We start from the raw sequence: 27,027 nt of genomic DNA on the forward strand, positions 1-27,027 counted from the left end.
ATACAGGTTTGTAAAGCTTCAGTGGCAATGTCATCACTCAAATAATTAAAAAACATACCTTCTTCTTTTCTTTAACGTCATACAAAGCCAAGCTTGCAAAAATAGGCTCAATTTCTATTTCAAATCTTGAAAAAAAGAAACATAAAATCAGTTGACTTGCATTTTGTAACAAAGAATAACCAACCCCCTTCCCAAATCCTTCCTAGGTGATAGTGACTGAGATGTCAGGAACAGCTGAGCCATCCATTTTCAGGTCCCGCTGAAAAGGGATCTTGATTCCCCATTTCCCCCCCACTCCTCTCCTGTCCTGCTCCCTCTGCATTGCCGCTGATCCCTTCCAACAGGACCATTCTAAAAGCCTTTTCAACTCATTGACTCATTGAAAGCCAAGCAAAGCCACCTAATAGCTTCCTTAAAGGGAAAGGAATTATTAACTGGAATAACTGGGCCATTTAGCTCCTCTGATTCTCTGAAGAAGCTGCCCCATGTGCTAATTTAGTCTGCTGACCTGTTGACAGGGCTAAATGGCCAACTGGTTCCTGCCTCTGGACAGTCAGGGACAGGTATTTTGACAATTTTCAACACTGTTGTCAGAAAATACCAAGATCTCAAAAACTGTCTCAGAAAGGTGCCAGCTTTTTGGAGTAACTGTTATCCAGTATTTATGTGAACTCAAACACTTCCCACAAGAACAGTAACTACCAAATAGAGCTGAACTTATTGTTGGATCACCCGGGCACCTGCAGTCCCCACAAAAGGATCCCCCACACATTGGGCCTTGCACAGAGCTCTCAGCTTTTCTGCCTGGAATTTGTACTTCCAGCAGGGAGAACACCACACAGGACTGCACCATTAAACAGGTGTTGTCTCTAGTTTCACAACAAAGGTGAGATTAACCTGAAAATGACCCTGCTTAGGTCATCTTAGCCTTCTCCCAGGGGAAAATAAGCTTGTTTTTGTGCCACTGAGGTGGCACAACCCCAGATGCTTGGATTACACCTGTGAGTACAGGTTCAGAGATTACTATAGTGGACAAACAAGTAGATTAGCCATAAATTTACAGTCAGCAAGAGATGTTTAAATAGCAGAAAACACTAATTTCCAGCATCTAACTTATTTATGCCAAAGACATCATCCTTTCGACAGGAAGCTCCACTGCTACTGCATATTATGTTGTTCCAGTTCATAAAAGGCTGCAAAATCAGTTCATCTCTACGGCTATATTAGGTCCTGGAGTACTCTACGAGCAGGAGATATGTCCTACACATATATCTCAGTTATGAGCAGCAATGTAGGCTAACTGGAGCTCTCTAATAAGAAGGGTTGACCTAACTGAGGACACAGAAGATGAATACAGCAGTGTGGAAAATCAGGTTTGTACTTTATTTCTCCAAGGGAATAACAGTAAAATTTTACCTTGTGTTATTAGAGAAGAGTTATAGGCAATGAACCAGCTGCAGGTAACCCTATATTCAGGAGCTCCACTTCATTAAACTTGTTTAACAGGTTTCTATTCCTTCAGTTAATGCTTACTAAGTATATAAAGTCTTCACTCTTAAAGGGACACAGTCAAGGTTGTTGAGCCTAAACTTTGGCAAATCTTTGGCTGTCTTATGCTTTAAAGCTTAAGCATTTTTTAATCTTTGTCTTTTTTGTTTTCCCTCTTACATTTCCTTGTTCGGGAGCTGAACACCAGTGACTGGCCAACCTAATAGCCAGTGGATGAGTGTGGTGAAGCCCAGTGACATGGAACAGGTAGAGCTGCATAACAGCAAGGAGAAAAGCCAAGGGAGGTGAATATTTTCTCTCACACCAATAAGCAGAAAGTCTTGAAGATACAACTCTGATGCACAATACCGTGTAACTCAACCCTTAGAAAATTAACCTTTAAGCCTATGATCAAACATCTCTTCCAAGGGTAATAAACACAGCAATGGAGTTTTCCAGATGCACATGGATACCAAAGCAGATTTAAATTCTCAATTTCTGCAATGCTGCTCTTTCTTGGAGTGATACTTACTTAAGGGACAAACACTTTACCAAGAGTCTTTGGCCAAAGTGTTCTTTGGGTACTTCAGGGACACTAAGGCGTTCTATAGGCTCCTCCTGAAATTAGAGACATGACACTTGTACAAACCACTGACAGCACTACAAAGCAAACATATGTATCACTTTTTTCTTCTGAGACACAAGTACCAATTTAATTCGAGGCTTCCCAGCATGTTGCATTCATCAGCAGCTATAAATATGCTAAATTAAATCCCTTTAATGTTCCTACATTACTGGGGATTGCATAACCATGAAGAAAAACCAATCTTCAGAAAGTAATATCTATGGCAACACACTATGCTAAAAAACACGAGACCCACAAAATAGCTACAGTTCTCATGGATATTAAACATAGGTGATCTTAAATCCTTTAAATCCGTGGCAGACTGACAGCTTTCACATTCCCTATACCCTTCACTTTTTTAGTCTCACCCACACGTATATAAAAATACCTCGTCTGGTGCTGGGTGTAGTGCAAAAAGCTCCTTGTGCCTACTGGACTTCCTCTGGTCCTCGTTGTGGTGGTCAATCTCCTCATTTGGGGTTCGGTCCAGTAAGTTTGGGAGAAGGGCATCTGGAAGGGAGTTCTTCAGATCAAAAATACTGCAGGCCCAGCTGCCCCGGGGAGTGTCGTCAATCGACATTGAGCGTCGCTTAAGGTCATCCTGAGATCCAACAAATTAAAGCAACTTATAATGGGAAAAGGAACTGCACTTTTAAAACAGAACTATAAATTAGGTTTTATGTAGCGAGGTTTTAAAGGTACATTACTTGTTCATCCTGGTAACTGTTGCCATCCGGAGCTTCATCAGACTCAAAGATCTGTTTGGGGAGCCCCTTTTGCCTCTCCTTCTGTTTGTCTAAGGTGTTGGGATTGAATCCAGTTCCCAGCTTGTGGTATCTGCAAACAAAGTATTTCAAATGCGTTCTTAGCAGCCCTTTTGACTCCAACCCCAGAAGCAGAATCACAGAACAAACCCAGTATTATCAGTGTGGGTGCTCTCAAGGCATAAACTGCTCTCTGCAAACACTATTTCCAGTCAGCCTCCACTGGAGCTGGGTCTTAATCCAACAACCAACTACAATGTGACTCTGTTCATCTATAAAGCAACCCTGGGTGATGTCAAAAGAAGGACTATCAATGGCCAATTAAAGTCATCATAAAATGTGCAATTGTGATGCCAGGAGCAGAACAGGCCAAGAACACGAGGACTGAAGGCCAGTGGGTCTGCTGGAGCAAGAACTGACAATATTGGTACCTTAAAACCACAACACCAGCTCAGGTAAGTCCTGAACACCTCTGGAGAACAGGCAACTTTCCAATCTCAACTAAAACAAGCATCTTCCCAGAGCATCTTTGTAAGGAAATCGGGTCCTTCGGAGCTTTCCAGGGTGTAAGAGCACTTGGAAGTAAACAATCTGTCTGCTGTTGCTGACATCATCGGATCTCTTTGACTGACAAATTTGTGGGTACCAAATGGCACCATGTCTGTACTTACACACACACACATGGATAGAGCCATGGTCTCCTTACAATACTTACTGAAGTCAGTTCTCAAAGTAGTGCTGGGGTCACATCTACAATGAATTGTTCCTACCATGCCCTGTTACTAAATTTACCACAGAAGGATGCACAGAGGTGTGAAAACCACGGATGTGCTAGAAGTGAATAACAAAAGGCAGGAGAAAAAGGAGGAATGCATTTTCCTTCCTAGACTATAATTCCTGAGAGTTGAACACTAGCATCTGTATAATCCTCACCTGGATGTCTTCATTTCCATCACACCTCCACCAATAAGTGTAACTCCATTCTAAATCATACCTGACTTCCTCAGTCTAGCACACAGAAATTATGCTGCAAGGTTGAAATCACAATATGCTATTGTTTTTTACAGAGCAGTGAAGAGAAGTTATTTACCTTTCCCAATATCACTAAAGGAATTACTGAATGGGAGATTTGCCTGCCCCAAAAACATTTTGGTTACAAAGAACTGTAGGCAGAGACTGACATACAGATTATTTCCCCTGGGGTGGTGAAGAGGAGGATGGAATGTCACAAGTCATGTTCTCCTAAAGCCAGAAGAGCTGGATTTTGTGCCCTCAGAGCTAGCCAAGGCCCTTGGAACCATCCAGTGGGATGGATTAAGAGGAAACTGTTGGCATCCTTACTCGGAAAACAATTCAGTCCTTCCCAGTCAGGCATTTGGGTTCTTCCCCTGCTCCAGCAGTAACTCTTTTATTTCTACTCAGTCCATTGCCACAATTTTATCCAAGCAAAAACTGCTATGAATATTTATGGAAGCGCCTTCCCTCTCTGAAGGGGCAAGACAACCTTTGACTGGAGTTCAACAATTGCTCATCACACCTTCAACCCTTGAGGTCTTCAGCTTCATCCCCTCTCTGACACAGAGCACAACCTGCAGCCAATCACATAAGACAAAAAGCCTCCAAATAAACCTCCTCAGTGCAGGAATCACAGCCAGGAATGCCAGGTACAATGAAAGTTGCTGAGAAATCAAAAGTGGGTGGCTGGGTGGGTCACACTGTCCAGGTCTATGATGTATTCCAGACTCTGCTGCAAAAGCTGGGAGTTAATAAAGCACCTCCTTCCCCCTTGTTTTTTTTTTTCTAGGTGGTTGGTTTTTTTTTGGTATGAGATTACAAAACACATTTTTATTGGGTCACATTAGCAGTGCAAAGCATATCTTCAGCATCCCCTCAAGTGGTTCTCAGGACAACATTAAACCAGCGAATTGTAGCAACTGCCACAAGGGCAGAGCTGTAGCTGCAGTGGAGTCATTTGTAGGTGATACACATCACATGGATCACTTACTCCTTGACAGCAGCTCTTGAAGTCATCAGACTTCCAATCATCCGAGAGACTCTGTGTTCCAAGGAAAGCCACTCAGAAACCTTCCTGCTGATTTGCATGAAATAATCAATGCGTGCACATTCTCTAAACTGTGAGCTCATTAGGTAAATGTTGTGATGGTTCAAATATTAGCGATTATTTGTTTAAATTAAGTACATTTCCAAAGTCTCTTTGGAAACCAATGAAAGCTGCAGAGGGCACCTTATCTATCAGATGGTTGCATTTGCACATCATAGCAGAATTAATGCAACTTCTCTCTAAAACGAGCTAAAAACGAATGCAACAAAGAAAGAAACAAGAGCTGAAAGTAACTTCACTTGTTCACATTCCCTAATTTCTCTACCATTGTAAAGGAGCAACTGTAGACTAAAATGGCCTAGATTTCCCAAAATGCCCCAGGGGATTTTGACGTCCAAGATCCAATTTTCCAAACACAAAGCACCATTTCAGCTAAACACAAAGCATCAGTTCAGCTAAACAGGGCAACTAAAAGCCAGGGCACATGGAATCAGTAGCCAGGACAGTAATTTTTGAGCCTCCTCATAGCAGTTAGCCAACCTGCAAAAATGTAAATACGAAATGAAGCTGCAAATACCACAGGGAAACTCACTTTCTGTTCACAATCGCCCAGTCTTCCGTGTAACTTCTGACACAGTCCCTTACGTGAGGGTCCATCTCACTGTTAAAAGGATAAAACCACAAATTATAATTATACATTATAACGACTTCTTAAATGTACATACTTTTACTTAGGTTTGTGTTTAATTTTCCAGCCCAATTTAATTTGCAGCCCAAAATTCCAAGCTTCAGCCCTGCAGACGCTCCATGCAGAGCAATTAATTCCTCACCTCTCCTCAGGCACGGCCGACACGAGTGTCCGGCATTCCCGGGGGGTATAAACCACCTCGATGTCATCAGGGGGAAACTCCAGCAGGTCCCTCAGGGGTCCCGACTCCACGGTGAGCGGGTGGGTGATGAGATAGTCCTCCAGGTCCACGGGGTCCACAGCTTCTGTGAGCGGCACCTGGGGACACACAAGCCATGGGAGGGTCTGAAATCGAGGTGAAACAATAAAGAAAAATCACATGCACATCTTCTACTCTGCTTTTTTTAAACCAGTTCTTCTGCCTTGTTGAGGAATTTGATGCAACGTCAAATCAGGTGATTAACCCTAGTGGTGTTAACCTCAGTTAACACACATCACAAAGATGTTTTGCAAGTCTTATCTTTTATCTGATATTCCTCTGATGCATTCTATTATCACCTAAAAAACACAAATAAAGCCAAAAAAGGTTACAGCTATTTTCAAGAAGTTCAACAAAACTTAGTACCTCATTTCCCATGTGTATGACCCTGGATTTGTTTTGACCATGCTCTGATCACAAAGCGAACCTTGACCCTGATCCAAGATGCAGGAACCCTTTCTCCCTCAGGCACAGCAAGGAATCCAGACCAAGGCCTGATTTACCAGGAACTCAGGCAGCCATAGAACTCTGAAGAGTAACATTATTTTGAATTAAATGACTTCTCTGGGGAACAAAAAATACAACCTTCATCTAGTGGAAGTTTAAGCTCCTCCCTCGTATCAGAGCCTTGATGATGACATCATGACACGATGAGTCTACCCACGCCAAGAGGGAACACTGCTCTAAATAAAATGGATACTTAAAAATCATCTTTACTGGGCACAAAGCCTGTACCTGAAGCACAAGGAATGAATGAACACGTGCACAAAAACAATAGATTTCAGGGCAGGGCTGATCTCACCATCCTGAGCTTTTTTTAGAAACATGAAAAGAAAATTTGCATAAACTGGAAGCATACTCACATTGCATAACTTGTATTTTTACATATGTACATTATATAAATACATGTATATATTCTGATATGAGATCATTATGCTATGAAGTTATACATAAACATAGACATTAAGAAAATGAAATACTAAAAACAAGTTTTGAGGAACCTGTCTCTACAGCAACTGACAGATTTCCCTAGAATTCCCTGGCACATGCCAGTGAGGCTGAGTGGTTTAACAAGAGTCACAAAAACACATCAAAATTCAGCAGTTTTTCTCTTCTAACTTCCTCTTTCCTGTCATCCAGATGATTTCTGTGGGACAGGGAACTATCCTGTAGCTTGTCTTGCGTTGATGACTTTAAAAAGAACATTTAGTACTTCAGTTTTAAATGTGCTTCTAAGAAAAACTGCTATACAAATCCCAAATTCCAGTTTTAAAATTATTGCCACAAAGTTCTAAAATGAATCAACTTTTTATTCAAGGAGAAGATTTGGCTAACACAGAGGGTGTTGAATGAATCTCCCTATCACACCCGCCCTCAATGATTCCCATTTTCTTAAAACTCAGGAGGCTAATCCTCCAGAAGAAAAACAGAGTGACTTCAAGGAAGTCAGGTGAGTTGGACCAATGACTTTAGGCCAGATAAGAATCTGGTTCATCAAAAAAATACGATGTCTAGAGACTTAGCATTTGTTTCTGCAATTTAGGAAAATGATATAAATTCATTTCTGTGTAAAGAAATGCATCATCACAGAGGGGTTGGAAGGAACCTTAAAGACCATCTAGTTCCAAGCTCCTGCCACTGGCAGGGACACCGTGCACTGTGATATGATGCAATATCATCATCATCATCATCTATTTAACTCTGACCCCACAATCTTTTTTCCCCTTCTAATCCTGGACTCTTGAAATAGATTCAAAAGATGTGATTTGGAGAGCTTCTGTGAATACAAAACAGATACTTTTCACTGTTTTCATCACTGCAATGCTTGCAATGGAGCAGAAGTTGTCATTGCTCCTTCCCACATCACAGCTGACATGTCACCACCTCAGCCCGTTCCTTACAAACAGACAGACCAGCTCCATTTGGCACGAGATCACTGAGGGGTGACAGTTTATCCCTGAGGAATAACATTTGAAGTCTTACTTTCACTCCTCCTGCCGACCTCCCTTCCACACTGGCAGCTCCAACGCTGAGGCACCTTCCAACGCTGAGCTGCCCGTTCAAGTGTTGTGTTTGAATTTGCACAAACTCATTTACCTGTGATTCTCTAACACAGAGGAACCTCTCCCTCATTCCCTCCAATCTTTCCACTCCACTCATCCCAATAAACAGAAGGAAACTACAGAAAGACAAGGAAAAATAACCTGTATTAACACAGAGCTGAGGGAAACACAAAGGGCCCAGCAAACATAGGGCAGACTGTCACTGCCAAAAAACCACCATGTTTCTTCATTCCTGGCATTTCATATCTCAAATTTCACTTGTCCAACAAGAGCACTGGACAAGAGATGAATGAACTGGCTATGCTAGTTAAAAATTACCAGATACAGAAAGGCAGGTGGTGCTTAGGGGCTACCCATGCGTTCCAGGGGTTTCCAAGCCCTTCAACCATCTCAGGATTAGGCCCAAGGTTACACTTCGCAATCTTCCAGTTGGTCTCTTTGGTAACTATTGTACCATGAAGATGTAAACAAACATAAAAGTCAAACCCAGAGGCCCGTGTTAGACTCACCATCTGTGCAGCCAGAAATACTGTCTAGCACCTGAGTAAACAGGCCAAACATAAATTCATGGGTATGAAGAGAAACTACTTGGTGTCAGACTATTGGCACATAAAAGGCAAGCACATTATTTTAGGCTTTGGATATTTGTGGGGGAAAAAGTGATGAAAGAGGAGGAGGAGGAAAGAAGGACGAATAAATGCACCAAGAGGAAAATGAACCTAAATGGTTTCTCCATGTGTGAATGGAACCACAAGAGCTCCTCTCATGGCTCCTGCTGCCGATGGCTTAACCTTTTCCCTGTCTTGCTTCATGCTCCTGCATCACCCTGAAGGTATGGATGGGAACAAGGACACACAGAGCACACCAGGGTCTATTCCTATGTTACCAAAGCATCAGTCACCTGAAATTGTCACATGAACCCATCAGATGGAACGTGCACACTGAAGGAGTTGGACAAGTTCAGATAACGACCAGGTTACCGAAACTCAACATCCCACTGATGAAGGAGTAGAACCTGCTCTGCCATCTCACCTCCAACTCCCCAGCCCAGCTTACCTCCCCAGGAAAAACGTGGACAGGCACTCAACAGCTGATTCCCCTGGCCTGTTCGGACCATCATACTTTGTACAGCTGATCTCAGTTATCAAAGAATAGCAAGTCCCCGTCAGCTGCACATTAAAAGGTTTCAAATCTGCTGCAGCTGAAATGGGGAACAGCTGAGGTAGATAAAGCTGTGCTCTCCCACAGCCCTGCTTGCTGGCAGGCTGCAGAGAGCAATCTTCGTCCTGCTCCCAGAAAAAGCCTTTTCAATTCCTCCTGACAGCTCCTGGGAAACAACAGTAGGAGGTGCCTCTTCCACAAAACACAGACAGTTCTTCTTCATTGGACTTCCAAAGGCAGAAGGACAATTCCAGTCAAATATTTGCAAATGTGCAGCCCATCTACCCCCTGGCTGATCATCCCGGAGTGTTTTGTATTGGAAGGGACCTTAAAGCCGATTTTATTCCAATCCCCTGCCATGGGCAGGGACACCTTCCACTAGACCAGGTTGCTCCAAACTCTGTCCAACCTGGCCTTTAACACATCCAGGGATGGGGCAACCACAGCTTCTCTGGGCAACCTGTGCCAGGGCCTCACCACCCTCACAGGGAAGAATTTCTTCCTAATATCTCATCTAAATTTCTCCTCGTTCAGTTCAAAACCATTCCCCCTTGTCCTACCACTATCCGCCTATGTAAAAAGCCACTCTCCCTCTTTTTTACAAGCTCCCTTCAAGTACTGAAAGGCCTCAATGAGATCTCCCCAGAATACTGGAGTGTTACCATAAGAAATCCTTGCCAGGGTCTCTGTTTCATCCAAGAAGTTTATTAATACCCTCCAGAAACCATAATGTGCAAAAGTCCTGAGCATCTTCCCAACCAGGACTATAGAATAACCTAAATTAATGGCAAATACATGCTAAAAATATGCAAAGGAAACCTGCTCCCAGAACTGCTGCTCTTTTAAAACACACTCTTTGATTTTGTGTGGGCTGTAATTACAGATGAAATTCTGGACAACCTTTCAGACAATTCCTTAGAGATTTCACTTGGTCTTTATCCCATGATGACACTGTCACCTCACTGAGGGCAAGCACTATTCTGGAGCTATTAAAATGAACAGGACTACACAGAGCGAAAGGGCAGCTCAACATGAGTAAGAGGGGCATAACCTGTTCCCTGCCAACATAAACACTGTGTTTATCACAGTCCTGATAAAATGAAAGTACAGAAGAAATCAAATAGGACTCTCTTTTTCAGACTTACACAGCCCAACTACCCCAGATCAAACCCATCACTTTCAAATAACAATTCTGCAAAGGTATGTCCTTAACCTGACCATAGACACACGTTCCATCAGTTAACTAAGACACCAGCCTGCTTGATTTGGCTTCTACAGACTATTTAATTCACAGTGTCCACAGGTGCACCCATGTAGTTGCAGTTATGGCTCTCAGCAGTTGCACTACAAACCTCTATTTCAAAGGTTTACAACTCTCCTGCAATGGGGACACTCAAGCTTTCTTCTTTAAGGTTGTGTTATTCTTCACTGTTACACCCCCTTAAAAGCTGGAAAATAAAATCTCGTTTCCTATCGACTTTGCCCTTCTCCAGACAGCAAACATTGTATTTTGCTGTAGCTTTAGTGCACATGTCTCTCTCCTATTTATTGCCTTCTTTTGAGCACCTACCTGTATCATCATCATCACTTACAAAAGAAACACCTGCACTAATCTGGCAAGAGGGGCAGAAGCCTCTGTGAGAAGATGTAGCATCACTCCATGGAGGGTAACGCAAACCTCCATTTACCTTGGCCAAGCATCCCAAGGTAGCAAAGGGATAATGTGGAGGGAAAGCTACACCCAGGGCACTACACTGCAAAGCTCACAGCTTATTCCACCCCACCACAGAAGCAAAGGCAAATTGGGATGAGACCTGCTCTGACGTGTCATTCCTGAGAACAGCCTGAGCAGCCTCTCCCTCATTTCCTGCCTTACTGAGCCAAGTACACCTGTGCAGGAACCTGAGGACTCCAGGGCTGCTCTCCTGGGCGCTGCACAGCAGCTCAGAATGGGATCTCAGTAACAACTAGGGCAGAAAAAGGGACAGTTATTATCTCCATCTCACAAGGACTGACTGAACACAGAGCCCTGATGTCCACAGGCCTTCCAATTTTTGCCTGAAGGACTTAAACCTTTCCCTTCCTACACAAACAGCTGGGCATAGCTGGTATTTCTAGAGCCTGTCGCAGAATTTGTTGCCCAACTCACATATGTTGTCCTGACCATCATGAGAGATCTTGTGGGACATGCTCTAAGCCACACACTCAAATCCCAGCTATGATTTTGCAGACTTTTCCAGCTTGTGTATGCCAGCACAGCCATGAAAAACAACATTCCCTCACATTTCCTTCTCCCTCCCTCACCTCTGCCCTCACAAGATGCTTTATCTCACAGGGAACCACACCAGCATTTTAAGAGGTTATGATATGACAGCATGGCAGGATGCATCTGGCAGAACAAGGATTTGAATCCAAGCTGCTTGTGGCCCAATCAAAGCCCAATTTTCCTTTTATCTCAAAGGAGATGCCTAATTCCCAAAGGCAGAGACCCAGCCTCTGTGAGGATCACAGCACAATCTGGGGCCCTGTGAAATCACAATGGCAAAGACTGGACGGTTGTACCTCCTGCCTCCTGTGTAGGAGTAAAACTCCCTGCAAGGATATGATAAGGGACCTTGAAAAATTAACCTTGCAGAGTTCCTCATCACATAGAGGATCCTGACTACTATTTTTACTTGCAGCCAGGCACTTCTTCAAAATCAGGGTGGTATTTCTTGCCAATTTTGAAATCAGGACAAAGTTCCATCTTAGCTTCAAGACCTCCTTAAATACTAAACAATTTATAACATGCTAAAACTGCAACAGATTGCACCAAAGCTTCAAATTCTAAATTAATACCAACTTACCACCCACTGACTCCCTGGGCAAAATCCTGGAAGGACAGAAGCAGCAGATTAACATTTCAAAGCTGAGCCCCAGCCTTCTCTCAGCTATCTCTGGGTCTCCAGGGCAAACAGTCACTTCCCTTGCTGAGCAGTCAGGAATGCAGATGGCCTGTTCTTGTTGTGGCAAAATCCTGTCACCCTTAAAGGGATACTGGTATCTCAGGGAACAGGAGTCAAAGCTGATGTACCTTAGGGAAAACTCAGCATAAATCTGAGAATACAGGAAATATGCTAAAAAACCACAACATTTGCAGGCAGGTTAAAGAAGGTAACAGTTTGAGAAATATACCTGCTAAACAGAGGCATCAGATTTATTTTTAAGTGTGAACTACGGGCAAGTCAGTCTAAGAGGTTTTGAAACATGAGCAGTGCAATATTAACGTTGACAATGTTTAAGTAATTAAAAAACATGTCTTACTTGCATAAATTACATTTTCTTTCAACTAAACACTCCAAAAATGGATCCAAATTCAAAAAATCACACATTTGTCTACTGACATCCCTGCATTTCAGAAAACACATACTCCTCATTTCAAAAGCCTGGTGACTGGTGAGCACAGAGAATTTCTGCATTTAATTTTCTGGCTGCATTTATAATATGTGAAAATATTCAAATGAACCACGGAGATTCCTAGGCAATCTCTACTTTCCATCAACCACAGACAGCTCCCAGCCCTCACCAAGGATGACACCTCCCCAGCCATAAGTGCAGTCATTACCTCCCCACCGCCTCTGGAATGTAGTTCCCTATCTCCTGCTTTGCTCTGGCTCTTATTCCTTCTTTTGCATGCTGTTCTGAGAGATGTAATTACTACAGAAAATAGCTGATGAAAGTCCTTCATTTCAAATTGCAAACGTGCCTCAAAATTGCTGTACATGTTCTTTGCTAAGGCAAAACTTGTTTTAGAAATTATCTGAAGCCTCCATTTTTAAGATTGGAAAATATTCAGTATTAACTTCTGGATTTTTTTTACAGACTGTGAGAACTGTACTGTGTGTCAAATTCAGGCACTATCATAATGCTTGAATTAGAAAAAGTGTCTAATAAAAGGAAATGGATGTCCCATCCCTGGAAGTGTCCGAGGCCAGGTTGGATGGGCTTGGAGCAACCTGGTCTTCTAGCGGAAGGTGTCCCTGGCTATGGCAGGCGGTGGAATGAGATGAGCTTTAAGCTTCCTTCCAACCCAAACCATTCTGGGATTCTATGAAATATTTGTAGATATATCTACCTAAAGAGGGATCCTACATGTAACTAGTAACAGCCAGTCCTAAAACCAGTGAGATGCTTTATGTACAAATATTGCCAGGTTATTTGCTATGATAACTGGTTGCTAATGTAAGAAGCCATTTGGGTATAGAAATATTAATATTAATCAGAGATTAATTAGTTATCTGGGAATACTAAAGCAATTTCTTACCAAACCCAGAAAGACATGAGTTATGCCTCCAAGGATGGGTAAGAAGAAAGACAAGATCTTTGATGACTAAGAATTGTGTAATTTCACCAAGAGTGTTTGAAGAACACGAAGACTTTGATACAGAAAACACAAGTGCTGAGATTGATCTCAAAGAGTTGTCCTCTGATAAATTGTGACAAAACTGAGAGTAGAAGCTGAGACAACAATGAAAAAATGAAAAAGCCAAACAGTTTGACCATAGACTGAAGAAAAAAATCACAGACTTCCCACTTCTGGCAGAAACACTCCGTGGAGATGGACCCCTCCGAGCCCTTGGGGTTCACACAGGCAAACCATGGTGCCTCTGAACCATGGTAACCACGAGCATGGGTGCTCCTCTGAGTGGGAAATACTTGGCACAGTCACATCTCAATTATCCACGGACAATTTATCCACTGCACGGATGGATTAACCACAAGACACAGGAGGACGCTGGCACTGGTGTCACGTAGAGCTGCCTGTGCCCTTTAGTGGCCTTGGACACCCCCAGGGACAGGGCAGCCACAGCTTCTCTGGGCAACCTGTGCCAGGGCCTCACCACTCTCACAGCCAAGAATTCCTTCCCTTTGTCAGTGGGAAACTATTCCCCCTTGTCCTGTCCCTTCAGGCCCTTGGCCAAAGCCCCTCTCCAGCTCTCTTGGAGCCCCTTTAGGCACTGGAAGGGGCTCTGAGGTCTCCACAGAATCTTCTCCAAGCTGAACACCCCCAGCTGTCCCAACCTATTTATTAACAGGCCTGTCACAAATATTTGATTTAAGTAACCAAAATTACTTGGTATAATAACATTTAGTTAAGATTATTTATCTCTGTTAATATATAAACTGTTTAAGTTATTGCAGAGACTGAATAACCTTTCAGTGGACACCACTCACCAACTTAACATATAAAACACCTCTGTAATATGGCTCACTGCTGGTTTTAGCAACAGTAGGGAGCAGTTTTAATTTCCTGAAGCAAATGCCTGCCCCAGAGCAGAGTTAACTGTGAGCAACCCCCAATGGGAGGAGCAGGGAAGAGGATGTGAATGCCTCTCCCATCCTCCCTTGTCTGATGAGGACAGACCATTCAGCAAGGCAGGGCAAAACCTCCAGGAAATACATATAATGGGAGTCACTGTTAAGCCTTCATCAGCTCTGAGACAGCATTAAGACTTGGCTCGGTTTCCTTTTCATTTTAGTGATTTTGGTGATAAAATTACTTGGCTCTGAACACTTCAAAACGCCCTTTTCTCTGCCACATGAGATACTGTCATGTTTTCCCTTGCTGTGCTTCCCATTCACTTGCACAAATTATCTTTTCTTCTTCTTTTAAATTATGTTAAAATAAACAATGAAAATATACAAAGGAACCTATATTCTCTTATTGAATAATTAGATGCTATCTTTGAACACACAGCCAAAGTCTGACATCCAATAAATCCAAGACAAAGCTTCAATTAGCCCAGATAATGCCCATAAACCCAGCAGTGCTTTACAAAGATATGTAAATGTCAGCACCTTCATTTTGCAGGGAGAAAATAGAGTGCTGAGAGCAGACGTGGTCAGATCACATCACATCCACTAATCCAGACCCCTTTATTCCCAGACTAATCAGTATCTCTTATAACAGTGTTTCTTTACATACTAACATTCAACTATGCTGTAATATACATCAACAGACAGGAAATATTACCCCCAATCCTTTGGAAACAGCTGTGATTTTTCTGTCAAACAACTGAGTATACATTCACTCTGCTTATTTGCAAGTTTTATGAAAAGCTGCTCTTCTAATTAAAATCACAGAATCATTAAGGTTGGAAAAGTCCTCCAAGATCACTGAGTCTAACCTTTGACTAAACACCATCTTGTCAACTAAACCATAGCACTGAGTGCCACATCCAGCCATTGAAATATGCCTCTAAAGATCTAAAGAAATTGAAAAAATAAGACATCTGAAGGTTTTTAAAAATTGAGGAAATTTTCTTTTTTTAGGAAAGAAAAATAATCAATCAGGTTTTGGACAATAACCAAAAACATCTCAATGATTATCTTTGGCACTCAAAAGTGAAAAAAAAATCCAAGATTTTATAAGTCTTTTTCTAACTTAAAAATAAAAATATTATTAAGAAACAAAAGTTGCTGAATGCAGAACAAGGCAAAGAAACAGCTGGGCTCCAGCTGAAGAGAGGTCCTGACACCCAATGATTATTTTCTGCCCTTTGCCAGCATCATCTGCCCTTATGAAAGGACAGCACACGCATGGAAAAAATGGACTACGAGTCTGTTTGCAGATACAAACCAAAACTCTGCTCTTCCTACACCACAAAAATTGTGGCTGCCCCATGCCTGGAAGTGCCCAAGGCCAAGCTGGACAGGGTTTGGAGCAATCTAGTCTAGTGGAAGGTGTCCCTGTCCATGGCAAGGGATTAGAACTGGATGAGCTTTAAGGTCCCTTCCAACCCAAACCATTCTGTGTTTCTGTGATTCAAAGTAGCACAAGAAGCAGACATCAAACATCAAACCAAGGTGTGCACGCCAAGACTGAGAGAAAGCTTTAGCTTCCTCAGTAACTCTGCTAAGCTCTGACAATCCACAGTCCAGCTTTATCCAGGTAAAACTACTGCAGAAATCCACAGAGAACAGCCAGGCTTTGGTCATGCTGCAGCATCCAGCAGGGAAAGAAATGATGGCTGTAATACAGTGAGCTGACAAGAGTTAACAGGCACCACAAGGAGCTGCTCAACAGAAAAAGCAAACTTGGAAAGAAAAGAAAGTGATTAGTCACGAGGGATTATAATGGCCCATAGTAAACAGTCCGGTTCATCAAACAAACAAAGCAAATTCCCCATCCTGCAAGATGCTGGGGAATTCTCTGAAAGGAAGTGTAGCCTCTCTGCTTTCAGTGCATTCAGTCAGTGGGGATTCATGGTGAGAAGCACCAGCTCCCACGAGGGAATACTGAACCTCTGGAGGCATCCAAGATGAGCACAGCATATGGCTCACAACCCAGAACACAAACAGCAAGGTGCAAATGCACACTCCCTTCACCAGTGGGTTTAGAGAGTTGCAAAAGTAACTTCAAAAAATAAACCCTCCCTCACGTAACTCTCAGAGCTCACCAGCTCCTACTTCTCGTCAACAAAAACTGTCAGTGCCTTCTGTTCTGGGTTGCAAAAATAAAAGCTCAGAGCTGCAGGGACTGTGTCCTGCCAGGAGTCCCAGCTCGGCACCTTAGGTTACACAGGAAAAGCCTTCGGAGGCCTTGGACCTGTGTCTGGGGTTTGAGGACTGTGCAATTAAAATCAGCTGCTCCTAAAGTGGCAGAAGGGTGGAGGCTGACAATAATAAACTCATTTGAAAGCAGTGTCTTCTCCCCAGCTCTACCAGATACCAAATTAGAAACACTTCTGGCAACATTTTGTCTGCTGCTTGTGAGGCAAAAAGGAAGAGAGTTGCTAAATTTCAGCTGACAGGCTTTTGCATTTTTCCCAGGTTCAGCCACAGGCATATCTGTGGAGTGAGGAATGTCCCTGCACTGGCTTCAGTGGACAAGAAACAAAAGGCCCAACCAAGCACGGTCCTGAGGGCTCTTCATTCACAAAAACATCCATTTCTCCATAAAATGTCTTTGTTGGACTCCCTGTAATAAAGACTCTCAGACAAACTACCAAAAGCAGCTGCTGGTGGCAACTGTCAACAGGTAATCAGCGGTGACCCTTCCTGGACCAGAATTATTTCACCACAATGAGCAAGATGGGTATGAGAGACCACATCTGCACTGTCATTTGGAGTCATAGAATCATGGAGTATTCTGAGTTGGAAGGGACTTACAAGGATCATCCAAGTCCAACTCCTGTCCCTGCACAGGACAGCCCCAGGAATCCCACCATGTGACTGAGCATTGTCCAAACACTCTTTGAGATCTGGCAGGCTGGAGTCCTCCAGTTCCATGTTGTGCACTCAAGCGCTGAAATGTGCTGCTACTGTGGACACACTCAGGTGAAACCCAATCACACAACACTAAGTATCCACACATTTTAGCATGAACTTCCTATTTACTCCCATACCACGCACCCTACTTTAGGCTTTCAAACCAGTGTGGCTACACAAAGCTGAACCTTTCCAGAGCAAGCACAGCTTCACAGCAGCAATGCTTTCCCTCTGCATAATGCTGATTATTAAACCAGGACAGGCAGGCCCAGCAGATTCTGACAGATGCCTAAGGGAGGGAAATTAACCCAAAATTCAGACAAGTGAATCTCTGTCGTATTATGCAGCCTCAGGATATAGACTCATGACTTAACTAAGTAGACTTTTCCTCCAGACTATCTCCTACAAACCATCACTCTGTGTTAATCGTGCTTCTGCACAGCATCTCTGCTCAGTACCAAATTTAATATGATAAACTAGGAGCTTATCGCAGCAGCCATCACACGATGCAGTTTGATAGGAGAGGCTCAGAGCCTGCTTCCAGACAGCATGACCTTTTCCAGCATTTTTATAGATTCTTGCATATATTTACCAGAAAACACCATGGCAATGGGATAATGAGAGCTACCAGAAGTGAGCAGCACTGTGACCAGCAAATCTGATCCTGCATTAGGAATTACATGGGAAGATCAACAGGACCAAGGCCTTGAGCATGAACATTTTGGATGACGGTAGAATGGAAAAACCTTAGAAATAGGAAGAGAAAGTGGAAGAGACAAATCAGAGCAAAAGGAGGTGATAAAAGGAAAAACAGTGATCAAAAACACATGAGATATACAGAAGCTTATGGGATGGACATCCAGTGGGTCCTCAAAAGCCAGTGTGCATTCCTCAGCTATCCACTGCTGCAGGGAGTGGATTCAATGACCCTGAGTGCTCCAGCCAGTCCTACACTGCTAATAGCACAGGTCCCTCCCTATTCTAATGCTGGATTATGCAAAAGACCATCCAGAACTGCCAAGTCAGGGCTTTGCATTATGACTCCAGAGCCCAGCAGAGCTGCTGTGATAAGGCATTAGCTGGACACGCCGCTCTCATTAACCTCCTCTGTGTGCTCACTCCCCACCACGCTGGGCAAAACCAGCCTCCTGCTCTCCCTGTATGAGCTGTGCTCACACAGCTGATGCACGGGACATGACAGGAGTTCCAGCCCTCCTCAATCCCCCGTGCCTCTGGCACAGCCGATCTCCTCAAAGTCTCTGCCTGTAGTGAAGTCATTCTTCTAAGCCAGAGGTCAATGTGGAGATCCCTTTTGAGGTTACACCAGCTCCGAGGACACGTTTGTGCCCCACAGGAGAAAGGTTTAACACATTACATTGGACACAGAGCAGAACATCAACTGAGGAAATTACAGGACCCTTCTCCAAAGAGAAGAACTCCTGTAAACTCTCAACACTTGTACACACTATTAAATGCAGGGCATATTTCCAGTCCCGCCTGACCTAGTCATCCCTCTTTGAAGAAAACGAGATGCTGTAATATTTGTTTTCCAAGTTGACTGCTGCAAAAGAAACTGCTATGACCCAAAGCAACAACTCAAATCAAACACTTCCAAAAATACGGTTCCAGTCTGAAAAAGTCTGCTGTGCTCTTGGAACGTTTACCACAATAAATTTTGAGGGTTACTGGTAGGTCATGCATGAAAATTTGACTTCGGAAAGGGTGATTCTGACAACGTAACCTAAATTTTAGCTACTCTTGAAAGTGGACTGTAAACTTGCAAGTAAATACACATTCCTGAGGAATAACCACATTCAACTTGCAAAGTAACATTTAAAATACCTCAGAAGAGTAGATGAGTTGCTGTGGTCCCACTCTCAAGAGTGACAAGAAAGACAGGAAAACAGCAGCCTGAGTGCACGAGCTTGCAAAGAGCTCTCCACGGAGAGAACCACACACACATGGAATTTAATGCCCAGTCCAGGCTAACATCTGATCAAGGGAGCTCCTTGTCCTACAAAGACTCTGCAGAAACACGAATTCCCATGCCAACTGATTTGCAACACAGAGACCTCCAAAAGTAGTGGGGTTTGCATGGAATTATTTTCCTCTGTTATCAGAACCATTCAGATCAACAACCTGTCAGCGCTGCAATTTCTTTCCAAATGGTAACCAGAATAACTGTGCAGACCTTCTCCAGCCCTCCATGTTCCAGACATTACTTACAGTGGTGTGATGAGAGACGCTGCCTCCGATGTTGAGGTTTTTGAGGAGCTGTGGAGAGCCTCCATACTGTCCCGAGATCTGCTTCCTGACCTCTGCAGCCACAGTTCTGGAACAAGACAGGGACAACATTATCTCTGTAAAAGACTCATGACGAGGATGATATATCAGATATGCTTCACAGTGCTGCTGGAATGAAAGCAGTGTGCTGGTTGGAACGAGGGTGTCATCGGCCAGTAAGAACAGATCCTGCATAATGAATTCCCAGGAATCACAAAACTCTCATATGTACACATTCTTAACAGTAATTAATTTTTTTTTTCCTTTTGTGAGCTGCTCTTTTGTGCACATCCGTGGCAATAAAATGCCTGTGACCCTAAGCACAAATTAACTTGTTCCCAGTAGGCTCTTTCCAGTTCCTACCAAGAGCTCTCCTCACCCCTTAACAGTTCCAAATCTGGTCACACAGCTGCTCCTTTACTCTGCATTTTCAATCCTTGCTTATTTTTGGGTTTTGCAGTCACAGTTAGACAAGGGACCAGGAAACAAATGACTGGGTCGTACAACAAATGGTTTCCTTTTTCATATAGGAAAGGTAGAGGTGGGACTATGGTGTCTAGCAGAGGGGACACTGGCTAGCAGGTTACAATGCCTTGTGGTCTCTGCCAGGAGAATTCCTATCACTGGGCAATTTTCTCACCAGGAAGGAAAAACACAGAGCAGCCCTTTCATACCTGGAGGATGAAATCCACACTGTGTCCCTCCGGGGTTTTCTACTTTCCCCAAAACACCACATTGTCACTGCTAAGGCTGAAAACACAACAGGTAGGTAAAACCACCTGAAGGAGGAAGGAAGAACAAGGAAGAGCACAACAGGAATGGAAATCTGATGGTCAAGGACTGTCTTAACAAAGGTCCAGCCCTACCACAGCCATCCAGACATCCATCCTGTAGCCCAGTGGGAAGCTGCAGCTCCTCTCAGCAGGGATAGCAAAGTTTCTGAGTATGGTGGAAATGGTTTTGTTCCAAAAGCACACCAAAACACCATATTCCTTCCACAAAAAAGTGTTTTGCTGAAAATCTGCTGACTACCTACAGGACCTCACCATGATGAGAGTGCTTCTCTCTAGGAGATAAAACAAATTTATTTGTAATGAACCCAATCCCCAATCATCATTCACCACATTGCAGCACTGCCATCCACTCTGGCTCCCAGAAGGAATTACCATCTCCAAAGAGACACTAACCAGTCCATAAGACAGATGAAGAGGCTGCAAGGACACAGGTGATTATTTTCTGCTGTATCAGTGATCTTTGTAGGAACAGCATCATGGCTGAGAGACTCCCTCCTGATCTCACCAGGAGAGCATGCTGTGTGTCAGGATAGCACACAAGCTACTAAAATCCTGTCAAGCAGATGGTTAAACTGCCCCTGAGCAAAACCTTGACACAGGGGTAGGCTCCTGGCTTTGGGATTGCTGGTGGGCAGGAATGGAGGCAGCTGGAGGCAATTGCTGTCCATGGAAGAGAAGGGAACTGTAAGAGGGAACTAGCTGGGACAACCAAGGCTACCACAGAGAGCAGATGTTTCCTCAGGCCAGAGGATGGGCATAAAATTAAGCCAGAAGAAGTATTATTTTGTCTTTTCAAAAAAGTGGACTGCAGAAGGAAAAAAAATAAAGTTTTATGTATTCTGGCTGCAAGAATTCATTTCCTTCGTGTTTGCCTTTATCCACAGGAGCTGATGTTTTCACTTCTGAAGAATGGCTTCTGAAAACGGACCAAGCAGCTCCTGCTGTTGACAGACAATATCAAGGAAAAACCATCCCCCTGCTCCCACCACTTGCACACCGACACTCACAGACACACACGTGAGGACAAACCACACGTGCTGCTGGCATTTGTAGGAAAATTTGGAATGTATTAAAATGGCTGCTTGGCATGGAAAGCACTGTGCATGTGTGGTTGATGATTTAAAAGTTTGCCCTCGGGTTGCAGACAGGCTCTGCTTTAAAGCAGACTCTCACTCGGTGTGTTTTGTGTCACTCCTGACAATGCACAGAGAGAGCGAGCCCTGGCAGGAAAAATCAAAACCCACATTTCGCCACACAGCACAACACAGGAAAAACTACCAATCCTTCCCCATTTTCAAGAGACGTTTCCAGATGGAAAGTACAGCTAGAAGAGGAAATCTGTCCTCAGCTGTGAGACCACAGCCGTGCCTGGCCGTGTTACTCAGCGCCTGCTCCTCATGAACCCAAGACGTGCTCTGGGACAGAACCCGGAAGGGTTCTCCATCCTTCCTTCTCCTGCCCGTTGGGCTCAGTTGGAAGCTGTGCTGTGTTTGAGGCACAACCTGTCAATACACTCCAGCTTGAAGCAGAAACAAGCCCAGCTGCAATCCCTGTTGCTCAGGGGCACTGTGAGTTTGCACGGCTGTGACCGCACTGCCCGACATCATCGCGGCTGAGAAGGGCATTTGGTGCAATAGGGGAAGAAAGGTGGCACAACAAAAGTCTGGCACTGATCAACCATGGTGCTGCCTCATTAATAACCTCATTGGATATTAAAAATTGCCCTGAAGCACGACCACAGAAAGTCAGAACTGAACCTCCAATGGGTTTCACCAAGACACCAATCATCATTCTCAAGTCTTAAGCACTCCTGCCTCTCCACAAGTACCAATCAAACTTCTCCCCATGTGAAGCAAATAGATACTGTCTAAACCTCAAAATTCCAGAGTGGAGTCTGCAGGACTACTTATTCCAAGCCTGCCTGCAGTCTAATCCACAGCTCACATTGTCTCCTTTCTGTATCACTGCATTCACAGTGGGAAATTTCCCTACTGGAAAGCATCATGTCTGACATTTAGCAACCATCTTCTAATGTAATCTGATCACTAAATGTATATATGTGTAATCTATACCCATTTGGTTTTGTGCCAACATTATCAGGTTCAATAGCTCTCCTCCCACTCCTTCCCACTTGCCAGGTATCCCCTCCCAGCCTTCCTTCTAAGCAAGGGCAGAGCCTGCAACAACCTTTGGGCTCCCTTGATCACCCTGATGGCTTTCCTGTGTTTGTTCCAGTTGGCAATCACACCTTTTAGCAGATGTGCTTCATCCTGATCACTCACTCTAGACAAGAAGCAGAACCTTTGTACAACCAGAGGAGAATTTTCCTATTGAGAAAACACCTCAGCTGACTACTTTTAGGGCTGTTTCCTTACTGCCTCATCACAGAGGTTCCCAGTTCCCCTAAAACTAATACCACCTGGTCTAGTGGAAATTGTCCCTGCCCATGGCAGAGGGTTGGAATGAGATGAACTTTTAGGTCTCTTCCAGCCCAAACCATTGTATGATTCTATGAACACACTTGCCTTCTCCTCCTCCTCAATTTCCAAAGGTTGTTTGTCCATAACAAACTATTTGTGACTAGTAGTTCATGCTATACTATAATCCCGAACACCATTTTTAACCAGAAGAAATGCTGATGTTACACCAAACCCAATCAGGAAAAAAAAAATCAATTTGGTAGAGCAGAAGAGCCATTAAAGCTTTGATAATTAAAAGGACAAATAAAAACCTGCCTCCTTAATAACTATCCAATATTCAACACATAACCTGGGATCCTCAGACAAACATTCCAGTTAATTACAGCCCACAGCCTCTCGAATGTTGAAATGTTTAAAGTACATCTTCCCCAGTCACTTCCTTTCTGACCTTCTTCACTGGTTAATTATTGTGTGTGCATTGGTTCACACAGAAAAAAAAAAAATCCACACGGAAGAGGAAAAAAATTCCCCTTGGAACTGGCTTCTAAAGGAAAACAAAACTGGTCATTCTCAAAGTACTCTGAGCTGCAAATACCAAAATGAAACCATTTGTTTGCACTCCCATAGTTCTTCACTACACACAGAAATGATTTCTGTTTCTATGTGGCCTGCCTGGTCAGAACCAAAAATTGTTCCTTCTTTTTTTAATTTATTTTTTTTTTTAGCTTAAGCCATGCACTGGAAATATCAGTTCTTTTTTCTGCCTTCCCAAAAAAAGGCTCCCCAAGACCTGTCTGGTTTTGCAAACCAAGGTTAAGATCTCTTCCCTTTCACAGCAAAGGTGGGTCTGGACACAGCCTCGGGATCACCCACTGAGTGATTTGAGGAAGCCTCTCTTCTCCACAGCCCTCCCCACATGGAAAAAGCAATGCAAATTGTTCCCACTAATTACAAAACTGTTACTCCTGCCTGTTCTTCATTTTGTGTCACGTGCAGGCACTGCACACTCAGGGACCCTTTGCCTCTTGAGAAAGACAGCCTGGCACAGTGAGGCATCTGTGCAACCAAAGCTGCTTGTTCTCCCTCAGAGCAGAGCAAAGCAAACTGTATTTACACACAGTTTGCCTTTTAAAGTGAAAGCATCACCCTCTGCTCAGCTGTGTAAAACTGCACGTGGCTGGAGGCATCTATCCTACTGTACTCAGTCACTGAGCTTGGATCTGAATTCCCAAAGCCCAGTGGCACTGGCTGGCTGTGTCTGTGCTGCCACTGCAGTGAGATGACCTGTCCCTCTGTCCCTACGTGCTCCACCTGGGCTCTCCTGCCTCCAGCCCTGCTCCATGCAGGTGAGTCACCAGGTAAAGAGTCGTGGTGGATGAGGGAACCTGCTCCAGGGAGAGCTCTGCCCTGGATTCATCCTTCCTCCTAAACCCGAGGTCCTGTTTCCTTCCCAGTGAACTCCCTCCCCTTGGAGTGAAAAGGGTTTGATTTACAGCTGAGGAAATACCCAGCCTGATCCTGACTGCTGCGGGGTACGTGTGGGTTCTTAAATTAACACAGATGAGCAATAAGATATTCCCTTTTTCTTTACCATTGATTAAAACAGAAAACACCACGCAACACTGCCTGTGGTGTTCTTCTGATAATATTTGATTATTGAGGCTGAAACTTCACCCCTGGGCTGCAGTGAAGGGAATGAGCTCCCCAGATACCCGACTGGGAAAATCACGACAGGACTGGATTCCGCAGGAGATCAAAGTCACATCTTGCACTAAAAAAACCCAACCACAGAAGGAAGCAGCTCTGTAGCACAGCCCTGGAGACCAAATGTTGTCCCTGCCTTCTCCCTTGCTTTAAGCAGTCAGGGATTTTCTTGGGCTTCCCAGAGCGCCGCCGACTCCCACATGAGACATCCAGAGTGGCTGAACAGGGCCAGCCAACGTGACTTTGGGAGAGAATGGGAAAGGGCTGCTCTGAAATTTCTGCTAAAAAATCCCTTCACTTATCCATGACAGTGTTGTGACTGCAAATGGCACCGGGATGTGGGAAGAGAATAAGCTGTGATGAATATCCTGCTGTGACCACAAGGTTTCTGTCCCAATTGGGGGCTCCTGGAAGACAGTGACAGATCTGTTCTTGGTTTCAGTGGGTGCAGGTTTCACACCTGGGGCTGGGCAGAGGTGGCTGTCAGCCTCCCCAGCACATCCTACAGGCAATACAAAAGGGCTCTAAATGATCATAAATGTAAATTTGGCCTTCCCAAGTCCCCTTTTACAGCACTCCATCGGTGTAAAGGGAGCTGCAGCAGAAATAAGCTGCTCATTCTGAATGTAGTGACATAAGTGTTTTCCCCTCAATTCAAATCCATAAAGACAAGGAGCTGTGTCTGCTCCAAAAATCTGTCCATTTACAATGTAAGAGCCCTGGATGATGGTGAATTTCCAAATCACTGCATGTCTGTCAGCCAGGGCTCTGCTGAAGACCTTCTCAACCCCAGGCAGCCACACCTCATGGCACTGTGGGGTTCCTGTTCACACAGAATCACCTCAAAAGGGGCTGGACCCATGAGGTGAAAACAGTTTTCTCCAGACTCCATGGAGAGCTGGGGACAGGAAAACTGAAAATTCTCAGCAAGAGAACGCAGAGCAGTGGTAAAAAAAAAAAAAAATAAAAAAAAAAATCACACTGTGGGCTTTGTGTGAGGCTGAAACACGCAGCAAAGCAGAGGATAAGCCAGGTGTGTTGTTCCAAGTCAGAGGAATCCTCTTTAACCGTGGAATCAGTAAAGGAAAAACAAAACTCTTTTCAAGGCAAAACACTTCCAAAATGGTGATGGTCTGACCAAAGAAGCAGTTCTGGATTCCCCAGACAACCCAATCTCAGGATGGTCCAAGAGCAACAACAAGGCACTCAGTCAGGGGCTCGGATGAAAGGTTACATGAGTTTGTCCAATACGCGTTTGTTGTGTGATGTTTAAATGGCAATATTTCTTCTTTTTCTGTATTTGGACTCTAAAAGAACATGCACACCTTTTCCTCTGCCTGCCCCTGGAAAGACTGGAGTGCTGTGACACAACATGCTTCAATTACCAGGACATTCAGGAACACAAAACTGACCTTTTTGGTGGTGGGGCTTCCACATTCCATTTCTCTGCCAAGCGGCCCCATACCCAGGAAATGTACTGGGATAATGCAACTGGGAATGTGAACAGGACGCAGGTGACGGGGTGAGCGCTCCGTGGGGACAGTGCAGAACAATCCCAGAGGCGCCAGACACGGCACAGAACACCCAGTCCTGCTAAGAACAGCTTTAAACTGCCAGAGGGCAGGGTTAGATGGGATATTGGGAAGGAATTCTTCCCTGTGAGGGTGGGGAAGCTCTGGTACAGGTTGTTCAGAGGAGCTGTGGCTGCCCCATCCCTGGAAGTGTCCAAGGCCAGGTTGGACAGGGCTTGGAGTAACCTGGGACAGTGTAAGGTGTCCCTGCCCATGGCAGGGGATGGAACAAGACAATCTTTAAGGTCTTTTCCAACTCAAACCAGTCTGGGATTCTATGAACCTGCCCCTCAAGAATAACACAGTGCCTGTTCATTTTTTATTGAAACTTCTTCATGACTGAACTTTACCTCTGGCAGTGTGGATCCTGCCTCCCACTAACCCTCCTCAAGTCCCCCAAACACCACACAAACTGAAGAATCAGTAAAGTACCTGTGATGGCCAAAGGTCAGGTTAAAAACCTGTTCTGCTTTAAAGCCTTCTAACAGAAAACCCAGCAGGACCTAATCATGAAGATACCTTGTAAAAGACAGTCTTAAAAAGATATTTTGAAACTGTTGTGGCAATCACTGATAGGCCCTCCCCAGTATTTAAAGAGTCAGATGCAATGACCAGGCATGGCACAGCACTGGCATTCTGAGTGGACCCTCGAAGTGCAGCACATTGAAGAAAGCTGGTAAATCAGAGCTGTGAGACCACATCCTTGGTTCTTCCACAGAACTGGACAACCCATCTCATGTTTTTTTTTCTACCTCTAAGTAACGACCAATTTAGAAACTTGCAGCTGTTTGGTAAGTAGGACTAAAGGAATTTACCTTCATGGATTTGAATTACATCCCACTTGAAGCACAGACTATCAGGCAAACCAAGAGCAGCACCAAGAATAAGCCATGTC

At 44.1% G+C, this 27,027-nt stretch overlaps 1 protein-coding gene across 14 annotated transcripts in view; it reads right to left on the reverse strand.

Moving 5' to 3' along the window:
* The window catches only part of DOCK7 (dedicator of cytokinesis 7), a 96,022-nt gene that overhangs the window by 67,053 nt on the left and 1,942 nt on the right, over nucleotides 1–27,027 (reverse strand). For all 14 annotated transcript variants that reach the window (XM_032696896.1, XM_032696895.1, XM_032696892.1 and 11 more), the window contains exons 2-8: nucleotides 19,587–19,692; nucleotides 5,770–5,945; nucleotides 5,532–5,600; nucleotides 2,821–2,950; nucleotides 2,502–2,714; nucleotides 2,021–2,106; nucleotides 59–125 (exon numbers count right to left, since the gene is read on the reverse strand). In XM_032696896.1, the coding sequence (XP_032552787.1) occupies nucleotides 59–125; nucleotides 2,021–2,106; nucleotides 2,502–2,714; nucleotides 2,821–2,950; nucleotides 5,532–5,600; nucleotides 5,770–5,945; nucleotides 19,587–19,692 (847 nt within the window). The remainder of the gene's footprint in view (nucleotides 1–58; nucleotides 126–2,020; nucleotides 2,107–2,501; nucleotides 2,715–2,820; nucleotides 2,951–5,531; nucleotides 5,601–5,769; nucleotides 5,946–19,586; nucleotides 19,693–27,027) is intronic.

The sequence above is a fragment of the Chiroxiphia lanceolata genome, chromosome 9 (genome assembly GCF_009829145.1).
Source record: "Chiroxiphia lanceolata isolate bChiLan1 chromosome 9, bChiLan1.pri, whole genome shotgun sequence".
Taxonomy (NCBI): Eukaryota; Metazoa; Chordata; class Aves; order Passeriformes; family Pipridae; genus Chiroxiphia; species Chiroxiphia lanceolata.